The sequence below is a fragment of the Maylandia zebra genome, linkage group LG18, assembly GCF_041146795.1.
Source record: "Maylandia zebra isolate NMK-2024a linkage group LG18, Mzebra_GT3a, whole genome shotgun sequence".
In the NCBI taxonomy this organism is placed as follows: domain Eukaryota; kingdom Metazoa; phylum Chordata; class Actinopteri; order Cichliformes; family Cichlidae; genus Maylandia; species Maylandia zebra.
In genome coordinates this window covers 33455699-33466990 of record NC_135184.1, presented here as the reverse complement: position 1 = coordinate 33466990, position 11292 = coordinate 33455699, and the positions used below count along the sequence as shown (strand labels likewise).

The 11292-nt window shown below is 39.7% G+C and overlaps 1 protein-coding gene across 1 annotated transcript; it reads left to right on the top strand.

Moving 5' to 3' along the window:
* The first annotated feature begins 2027 nt into the window (after positions 1-2027).
* On the top strand, positions 2028-10169 carry cahz (carbonic anhydrase). The gene is made up of 7 exons (XM_004565091.5): positions 2028-2235; positions 3471-3668; positions 4368-4486; positions 4637-4729; positions 4823-4885; positions 5054-5209; positions 8750-10169. The coding sequence occupies exons 1-7, from the start codon at positions 2202-2204 to the stop codon at positions 8867-8869; spliced, it is 783 nt and encodes a 260-aa protein (XP_004565148.1). The 5' UTR covers positions 2028-2201; the 3' UTR covers positions 8870-10169.
* Positions 10170-11292: the final 1123 nt, after the last annotated feature.

The window sequence follows — 11292 nt, the reverse complement described above, 5'->3', positions numbered from 1 at the left end:
TAGTTAGTTCCATATAGTCACTGTGCTTTCTCCAATCTGTAAAACACTGTGGCAACTTTGATTTTTTGATCAATAGACAAGGGGAAGTCCAGCTTGATGAAGACATCACTGCAATGTTATTTTCCTACCATATACTGAACTTTAAGATTAATTTTTTTCTTTTCCTCAGAGACTAAAATCTTTGCCGGATCAGTTTTGCATTACTCGCATCAAAATATGTTCAATCCAAGTTATTTTAGAAGGTGTGTCCCCAAAGCAAGATGGAAAACTTCTATAGATCAGCTCAATATGTTTGTCAATAGGCAAATAACCCAAGAAACAACTCAAAATTCTGAAGTTCATTGATTTGGTTTTAACAAGTTAATGTGGCAAAGTTTGCTTTTCTCCAAAGGCCTCCTGAAGCTAATACTCAGCAGATATAGTCCCCAGAATATCAGTCAACCACAAATGACCAAACTGTGACTAATAACTCGGACTTTCTCTAAAGGCAAACCCAAAGATACGACTAGCCAATTTAGTGTACACAAATGTAACACTGAAGTCTTACAAAATAGCACACCAAGCTTTTAATTAAGCATAAAAAAACTTGAGAACAAGATAATTGTGCAGACGAGTCTCCATTTGTCACAACCAGGCTCAAAGTATGTGATAAAAAAAGAACAAGAACACATATAGAGTTTGGAGGCCATTGGACTGGTTCTTATAGCACTTTTCTACTCTACCTGAGCACTCTACACAATTTGTTCATTCACCCAATCACACCCATTTAGTGCTAACTAACAACCATACATTCTTTCACACTCCAATGGATGCATCAAAGGGCAACCTGGGATTAATATCTTGTCCAAGGATACTTGGCATGCACACTGGAGCAGACTAGAATCGAACCACCAACCTTCCGGTTAGTAGGCGACCTGCTCTACCACCTGAGCTCCAGCCACCCCTGATATTTTACAATATTTCAGTTAAATAAAATAAAGACACCTAGCTTGAACGACTGTCAGCATATCAACACATGATGTCTGAATTCACAGAGGGTATTTGAGAGAGCATGTGCTAAAAACAAAACTGAAATGCTTTATCAGCTAAGCAGCGTCCATGAAAAATAAGCAGAGAAGAAACCCAAGAGGTTCTGGCAGAGCTAGTTTATGGGCGTTTTATACACCAGAGCCCTGCCTGCTCAGGTGTGCTGCCATTTGAAATTGGGTCAGTTTCACCCACCATACAGGCAACAAGAAAGCAAGGCAAGCACTATCTATAATATATAAAGAATAATAAAAATCTAAGACCCTTCAAGTTACCAATCAAAGCAGTTCTGTTGTATTGTCCAATGTCAAAATCAAAATGAACTCGATCTTTATGTTAAAAATTAAAAAATATTTTATGTTTGCTGTCAGATATCTAAACCAGAAATATTTTTAACTGGTACTTATTCAGCAAAATAACTTCAATTGCTTCAATTAACTCACACTGAAAAAAGAGAAACTCAAAATATTGAAGTTATAGATTTTTAGGGGAAATTACGTTTACACAATGTATTTAACTACTTTGAGTATTAGGGTTTAAAGTGTATTATATTATTTATTTGCGTTTTGACCTGTTTCGCTTAGGATATTGAAAACTAGGGCTATTTTGGTAGGAAAGTGTGCTTGTGTTTAACGGTTTAACTGCGGGGCTGAAGCCTCCACTCCACAACTAAGCTCCTCTGAGCGTGCAAAGGCATGAACATCCCGTGCACAAAGCTACACCAACAAGAGCTGGCAAGAGGCTTCACAATATCAGATCCGCTGGAAGCACCGAAAGACAGCATCGGCACGCTGCCGGGTGCTAGAAGAGATACATGTGTGGAGGATGAGCGCGCATCAGGTACTAATCCTTCTCTGCCAGGGGAAGAGAGAGCGGGCTGAAAAATCGCCATCACGTGGTTTCAAAAGTGAGACCCCGCATATCGTGAGGAAAGCAGGGGGGAGGAGAGGCGAGCAGGAGGACTGGGCTAGTAAAGGACGCCACCATCACATCTCTGAATGGCTGCCCTGTTCTCTCTTAAGAAGCGGCAAGCCAAACCCACCGGGGTGAGGACTGACACGGCGTATATAAAGCAACGCAGCGAGTGGTAATTACAGATCACCCTTCGCCTTTTTGTCGTCCGGCAGACTGACGTGGATTAATCAGTACCAGGGTAGCTTACAGTTGGAGCAGCCATGTCTCATGGATGGGGATACGAACCGACCAACGGTGAGGATCTTAGAGCATCCTACCGGGTTTGCTGTAGGAGAGGATGTTGCCCCACTCAACTCCGTTTTCTATATAGTTGTGTAGACAGTGGCATATATTACAAACAACAATTTGTCCATTTTCTATAATAATTTCATTGCTTAAACAATACACCACTGCGGCTAAGCCTGGGGTAGGAGCAGACCTACAGAGACCCTGATCGTTTACAGAAGCTAAGCGTTCTTATTTATTTATTCCTTTATGATTAAACATTAAAACCATAATTGTATTTTAATGAATGGATTTTATTACAGTTTTTAAAATAAAAATAAATATGTAATTTGGTTTGTTTTGATAAGTTAGTTGTTAGTTTTATTAGTTAAGATAACTGTTTCTCTGGGACACATTTTCTGTAATTTTATGTTCAAATAAAAACGGGCTGTTATGTTTTATTTAGTAATATATTTATTTAATTATATATTTATAGAATATATTTTCACTGCCTATAATACCTGGATGTTATAGACAGGAATAAAATGGGAAAATGTTGTGTGTGTGTGTGTGTGTGTATATATATATATATATATATATATATATATATATATATATATATATATATATATATATGTATATATACATATTTTGTACAGTTGAGATTTAGAGCTGAGGACATTTTGGAAGAGACTTATTTCGATAGAATGGCTTTTAAAACTACAATTTATGGATTATAAATAGACTTGACTATTACAACCTTTCATTAGAAATTGTATGAAAGTTTCTGTATCTAACCTACATGTGAGGTATTATCTAGCAATTTATGTGCCAAGTGTAATAGATTTCCAGTACTTACTGTGTTCATACTGTTAGCATTTACCTTGGAAAGAACTCAGATACTTTGAAAGTCATTTGTATCGTATGTATTGTGGTACTGCTGCTTTTATTAACTAAACAACTTCAACATCAAGGTTCTCATTTAGGTCAGTAGCAGTATGATCGTTTAAACGTGTTAATTTTTCAACTCTCTCATAAAGGATGTGAGCACCTTAACCTTGAGACCTTGTACTTGATAAACAGAAATGAGAAATTAAATATAAGTTCTACATTTCTTAGTCGTAAACATCGTATATTTACATTTAACTTCAGTTTGAAAAACCAATAGAAATGGTGCATTTTAAAATTCTCAGTATACTTATGTATAGCATGGAGAGTCATATGTGGAACGTATGTGTGATGTTAACACATGCATGTATTTGCAGGACCTGACACATGGGCTGCAGATTTCCCCATAGCTGATGGGAACAGGCAGTCTCCCATTAACATAATCCCTAAAGAAGCTCATTATGACCCATCTCTGAAGGCTCTGAAAATCAGCTACGACCCCTCAAACACCAAGGGCATTCTGAACAATGGGCACTCCTTCCAGGTGGACTTTGTGGATGACACAGACAGCTCCAGTAAGTACAGAGCCACAAAAAAGATATTCATCTAGTTATTTATGTCTTGTAAGGTGTGGCTAAATCATCAAATAAATGTCTAGATGTCCAATGCAATCTTCTTAATGTTTTGTACAGTTATAAAGCCTTATGGACAAAAGTGTAATGAGTATATAATATTCATTATATTGCAGTTGTGTAGAAGAGGGTCAGAAAATGTGACTCTTTGATTAAAAAATTCTAAAGTGTATGTCATTGTGTACATTTACAGTTGATCCTAGCATTAGTTAGCTTTATCTGTCTTGTTTATGCAGCCACCCCTGCTGTATGTACTGTAGTAGATAAGCGTGATGATGTCAGCATGCAGTTAATCATAATCAGCTCTATTTCATTATCTGCAGGTCAACAGACATCTACAGTACCCCACCCTGTTATACTATACTATACTAGTACTTTTACTGTTCACCTTTTATCCAGTGTACTGCATGTCATTACAAAAGTAAAAGTAAACACAGAATTAAGTCATTCTACTCAGTTCAAAAAGTTCAAAAAAATTGAGAACCAGAAAAGACTTAAAATCCTGTGTTATCCTCATACAGGTCAGACTCTGAAAATCCTGGGTCTTTTGCTTTTTCAATGCTGAATACAAAGATCAACACATGCAACATCTGTCCTTTCCTGACTGTGGCCCCAATGATTATGATGTTCTGTTATTACTAGCCTTGACTGGGGGTCCTATTTCTGGAGTCTACCGCCTGAGGCAGTTTCATTTCCACTGGGGAGGAAGTGACAACAGAGGCTCTGAGCACACTCTCAATGGCATCAAGTTCCCCTGTGAGGTAAAAAGATCTTGACACTGCATAGGATTAAAAACAGTTGCACACAATATGCAACTTGTGGGTCTGTTGTGTAAACAACTATTTAGTTGTTACTTTACTTTCTTCAGCTTTGTGCTTTAATATTTCAACTTTGTTTGATTTTCCTGTTAGCTTCACTTGGTGCACTGGAACACTAAGTACCCCAGTTTTGGAGAGGCAGCTGAAAAGCCTGATGGACTTGCTGTAGTGGGGGTATTTCTAAAGGTGAACCGTCAGAGGCTAAAAAGTTCAAAATGAATAATGTAAAAACAAAAAATGTTAAATATAAAAGTTTGTTGTCTTTACATTGTGTTCCAGATTGGTGCTGCCAACCCCCGCCTTCAGAAAGTTCTGGATGCTTTGGATGCCATCAAGAACAAGGTAAAATCAGCTGTCTCAGAATTGGTAAAATACAGGTTTGCTGAAAACAAATGTGCTCGTACTGTTTGTGCAGAGCAGTTTAAAGGCGTTGGAAACTAATGATGCCACTATCATGGTTTTTCTTTTGGTATTTCCTTTCTTCCATTTTCTCTTCCCTCATGCCTACAGGGAAAGCAGACAACCTTTGCTAACTTTGATCCAAGGACTCTTCTTCCTGGTTCCCCGGATTATTGGACCTATGAGGGCTCTTTGACGACTCCTCCCCTCCTGGAGAGTGTCACCTGGATTGTACTTAAGGAGCCAATCAGCGTCAGCCCTGCACAAGTACTTATCTTGGCCCCCAACCCCATCCCTTTCACACACATAGGCAATGTGTAGTTATAACTATTTGATTCAATTCAATTTTATTTATATAGCACTATATCACAACAACAGTCACCCAAGGTTCTTTATATTGTAAGACCCTACAATAACCCTACAATAATACCAAGAAAATCCCAACAATAATATAACCTCAACGAGCAAGCCCTTGGCGACAGTGTTATAAGGGTTTAGGTAGAATGTCAGAGTGTGAGTGTATTAGTCCAAAGAAAATATACACTTTAGTACATGTGCACGAATGTGTACATGCTTTTTAGTCATTTTGTCAGCTGAGAATGCTGAAAGATTTTCACATCAAATAGGAAAGTGAAAGGAAAGTATTAAGCTTCATAGACTCATGAAATCAACACAATTTCATTGTTGTTGATTAAAGAGAACAGGCTGTTTACCTGTTACTCTGTTTTTTACAGTATAATTGTACACACGTTTGTATGACTATACATTTCATTTAGTGGTTGTGCATGGTTTGGGGGGCCAGAATGTTGATCCAAACATTATCACTGTCAAGAGTGTAGTTACAGAAGCCATATCAGACTTAGTAGGGTGGGTCTGAACCTTAAGTAACTGGTGTTTCACTTAGATTACACTGACTGCCTGTATCTCCAGGGCGCAGTTTGCACTCATGAATGTAACCCTCGTGTGACACAAAACTCACACAGAGGTGGCAATAAGCGTTCTCCACTAACATTAAATGTGCTCATACATTTATAAGACACACATACACTCAACAAAAATATAAACGCAACACCTTTGTTACTGCTCCCATTCCCCATGGGATGGACGTAGAGACCTAAAATTCATTCCAGATACACAATATAACCATCCCTCCCAAACAGTGGTCACAAATCAGTCCAAATGTGTGGTAGTGGGCACATCTGCCATATTGAGATAATCCATCCCACCTCACAGGTGTGCCACATCAGGATGCTGATCTGACATCATGAGTAGTGCACAGGTGTACCTCAGACTGCCCACAACAAAAGGCCACCCTGGAATGTGCAGTTTTTTGCGCTATTGGGGGTCTGGGGACCCAGAACCGGTCAGTATCTGGTGTGACCACCATTTGCCTCATGCAGTGCAACACATCGTCGCATGGAGTCTATCAGATTGTCAATTGTGGCCTGTGGAATGTTGGTCCACTCCACTTCAATGGCTGTGCGAGGTTGTTGGATATTCGTGGGAACTGGTACACGCTGTCGTATACGCCGGTCAAGCACATCCCGAACATGCTCAATGGGTGACATGTCCGGTGAGTATGCTGGCCATGCAAGAACTGGGACATTCTCAGCTGCCATCTGCCCTGAACAATGTGAACCATGATTCATCCGTGAAGCGCACACCTCTCCAACGTGCCAGACGCCATCGAATGTGAGCATTTGCCCACACAAGTCTGTTACGGCGACGAGCTGGAGTCAGGTCAAGACCCCGATGAGGACGACGGGCATGCAGTTGAGCGTCCCTGAGACGGTTTCTGACAGTTTGTGCAGAAATTGTTTGGTTGTGCAAACCAATTGTTCCAGCAGCTGTCTGGGTGGCTGGTCTCAGACGATCTTGGAGGTGAACCTGCTGGATGTGGAGGTCCTGGGCTGGTGTGGTTACACGAGGTCTGCGGTTGTGAGGCCGGTTGGATGTGCTGCCATATTCTCTGAAACGCCTGTGGAGACGGCTTATGGTTGAGAGCAGGTCAGCCACTAATCAGAAGGTCGGTGGTTCGATCCCAGGCTGCCTCCTGGCTGCATGCCAAATATCCTTGGGCAAGATACTAACCCCATGTTTGCCTACTGGTGGTGGTCAGAGGGCCCGGTGGCGCCAGTGTCCGGCAGCCTCGCCTCTGTCAGTGCGCCCCAGGGCAGCTGTGGCTACAATGTAGCTTGCCATCGCCAGTGTGTGAATGTGTGTGTGAATGGGTGAATGACTGAATGTAGTGTGAAGCGCTTTGGGGTCCTTAGGGACTAGAAAAGCACTATACAAATGCAGGCCATTTACCATTTGAGAAATGAACATTCAATGCACGGGCGACAGATCTGGTTGACATTCCTGCTGTCAGCATGCCAATTGCACGCTCCCTCATTGCTTGTGGCATCTGTGGCATTTTGCTGTGAGACAAAACTGCACATTCCAGGGTGGCCTTTTGTTGTGGGCAGTCTGAGGTACACCTGTGCACTACTCATGAAGTCAGATCAGCATCCTGATGTGGCACACCTGTGAGGTGGGATGGATTATCTCAATATAGCAGATGTGCCCACTACCACACATTTGGACTGATTTGTGACCACTGTTTGGGAGGGATGGTTATATTATGTATCTGGAATGAATTTTAGGTCTCTACGTCCATCCCATGGGGAATGGGAGCAGTAACAAAGAGGTTGCGTTTATATTTTTGTTGAGTGTATATATAGATATAGTTATTTTCCACAAAGTAGAAATCAGTGCAGCAACACTGAAACACAGTGCAACATGTATTTAGTGACAGATAAAGGGAAACTTTGGCCTGCTAAAGTAAATTCAAGATCACCAGCTAGCTAAAGGCTAAAATAACTATTTCACTCCCAGTGAAATAGTTATTTTAGCAATTTTACTGCTTTCGGCATTTATCTTTCTTTCTCTCTCTCACACACACACATACACTGCAGTGAGATTATTCCATGTTGTCTTAGTAATTTAATTGTTTAACATCTTTCATTCCACATTGTAGTCCTAGCACACTGATGTTCAACTAATCCTGTCCTGGGAATCCTGTGAAACAGTGGTGTGAATGTTCTCAGAAAAGTGCATGAAGAAAAGTCCTTTTAGCTTCCGTTTGGTTAAACCAATGCCTTCATCAAATTGGACCAAAAAGCCATTTGACATGATAAGGGAATGCTAAAGAGGAAACTTTTATTGGATGGGCCTCTCCCACATACCAACCACTTGCATGTAACAGTAATTAATGACACTTCAATGGATGTGAGGTGGATGAAACATTATTTCATTAAAAGGTTTATTATTTGCTTATGCATGTATTACTGTTGGGTAGAAGTGCACTGTGAGCGTACATGTAAAATAGGCTGTTTTATATGATACTCAACTGCAAACGTCTTTCTTTCATTTTAAATAAGGCTTAGATGATGATTACAATTTGAAATAGCTGTTTGTTAAATATGTCTGTGTGGGAACATTACGGTGAAATGGTTTTGTTCACCTATAAAAATTTAAAAAGTAATGTACATCATGTAGTACTTTTTGAAAGGTAGTGTACTTGCTTACTAGATACAGTAACTGGTTACATTGCAACACTGACTTTGTAATTTTGTAAGTTATCAATATAACCAGCCCTTGGTGATACTACAGAGTATACATTCACCTCTCACTTGTAATCTCCTAATCTAATCTGCTTGGTGATGATTGCTAGAAATTGTACTAATGCAACTCCAAAATTCTGCAGAAGTCCATGGAAACATGATCTTTTATTACTCTCCCTTTGTCACTTTCCTTCCTCATTAGATGGCCAAGTTTCGCAGCCTCCTCTTCACCGGAGATGGAGAAGCTCCATGCTACATGGTGGACAACTACCGCCCTCCACAGCCTCTCAAGGGCCGCCTGGTCCGCGCATCCTTCAAATAAGCCCTTCTTCCTTGTCAGATCCTCTTACTCTTTTCTTCTTCTTTTGGTGAACATTCCTGTTCCCTGTGTGCAGGCTTTACTTACTTTATTGTTGCTCTGTTGAAATCACATGGAAAATTGTAACAGCCAATAACAATGATGTAGGACTTCTAGTTAGATTAGATTAAATAGATTTTTTTTGCAGTATCTGCATTTTTAAAACAACAACAACAAACTCTTTCCAAAGTGAATTATTATTTATAAGTAAGTGTCAGTAAACAATAATATCTAATATCTAAACAATAATATATAGTTGTTGTTATCAATTTCATCAAAAAGACACTGTAGACTAGGTTTGCTTTTAATTTGTCATATAAAGCACAAATGATCTATTCATGAACAGTTTCCTGTTTATGAAGCAAAAGTCTGCTTAATGTTCTTCTTAAAGTCTTCTAAATCTTTCCTCGTGCTTAAACTTTGCCTTTATCAACATTTTGAAGCTTTCTATGAATTGATTGTGTTGTGATTTGTGCTGCAGACAGCTGCTCAGATTGTCAAAGGCTTACCGATGGCTAATTCTGCCACTGGTCAGTAAACCGGTCAGCAAAAACAGGAAGTTACTGAACTTGGATATGACATTCTTCTGTAGTCGTACTCCTCATTTTACACACTATACAGCAGTTGGAGCCACCACCTATCAGGTAGTGCTTTTACGTAAGTAGATTTGACTTTTGACCCCCCCATTATGGTACAATAACAGAAGTAAGTCTGTTGTTAAGGACTGTCTAATCTAGCTTTAACCAATAGTACAACCAAAGGCCATGTGCATTCCTGTGGATATGGCTTATCTTCTCAGTGGCACTACAATACATTTTATTTGTGTCATTTAATTTTCTTTTCTTCCTTTTTTTGGTTTGTTTGTGTACCGGTCACCATAGTGCCTTAACCACGGTCTTGAAGGCTATTTTTCCATTCTTTCTTTTTTTGGTTTGTTTGTTTGTTTGTTTACTGGTCACCACAGTGCCTTAACTGCTGTCTTTAAGACAAATTGGAAAGAAAGTGGCATCATTTTATGGCTATGAGCACTGTTCCTTTTTACTCTTTTTTTCAGTGCCTTTAACTTATTCTCCATTTAACTAAGCTTAAATAAATAGCAGGTATTTATGAGAGACCAGAGCAATGTAAGTTTTGTTTTTCATATCAATTGTTTTAGGGTGTATCTATAGTAAAACAGGTTTAACTGCTTATAGTCACATTACACGTGTAAATGCCTGTGAGACTCTTTCACTTAATAAATGGAAAAGTGCAACAATTTCAAAAACATATGTATTATTGTCTTATTTCACAGCAATATTTGTTCTTCTTTTGGGAATTAACTGGATTTACTACAGTTCATTTTATATATGCTTGGTTTCCAGAGGAAGACTTATCTTAAAATCTCTTGTTAAAGAATAAAAGTGATCTTCTCACTTGCATCATTTAGCAGGTTTAGTTTTTACTTCTTTAGTAAATTATCAGTGAAGGATCAAGGATTAGCACATAATTTTCTATCACATTCAAAATCAATAGACAATGAATCCTTCTGACTTTGTTAATCTTCCGTATATCTGAAAAAGACAGGCAATAATTGCATCATTTTTGTCAAATATTTTGTCAAGATATCAAAATCCATGCGTCCATTTTGTCCTCCTTATTTGGGTCTGGATTGCTTAGGAAGCAGGCTGAGTGGAGTAGCTCAGGCTTCTCCCTCCCCGGCCACCTCCTGCAGCTCATTCAGGACAATACCAAGCCTTTCCTAGCCAGGAAACGTAATCTCACCAATCTCTCCAGCATGTTCTGGGTCTACAACAGGGCCTGGAACATCTCTCCCTGGAATTTCCCATGAAGCATCCTAACAGCTCCCTGTATGACTTCATCTGGCTCGTTTCAATGTGCAGGAGTAGCATTCTGTCCCAAATCACTGAACTTGTCACGCTTTGTCTAAGAGAAACACCAGCCACCCTTCAGAAGAGCTCATTTCTACCACTTGTAACCACAATCATCAGAGCAGAGCTTGAGATTGAATAATGGATTGGGGCAGTTCCAATCTGTTGTGACGATGAAAAAGCTGAGCATAAATGCAAAGCTGCTGATTTCCGGAGTTACTCGGAAATCTTACAGAGGAGGGGTGTGTTTATACATTAATCAGAAATGGTGTAAAAACTTTATTGTCCGTGAACAGGTGTGTCTGCCGGACATTGAGGTTCTTTCCATGTCTATGAGGCCATACCTGCCGAGGGAATTCCCGCAGACCAGTGTCACTGTTGTGTCCATCATAAAGCGAACCCAAAGATTGCGGCTGACACCATCTCCAACGTTGTGTACTCACTCCGATCTCTCTCTCCTGAGGCCCCTAATATTATTCTGGGGGACTTTAATCACTGTAATTTGAAGAAGACATTGGG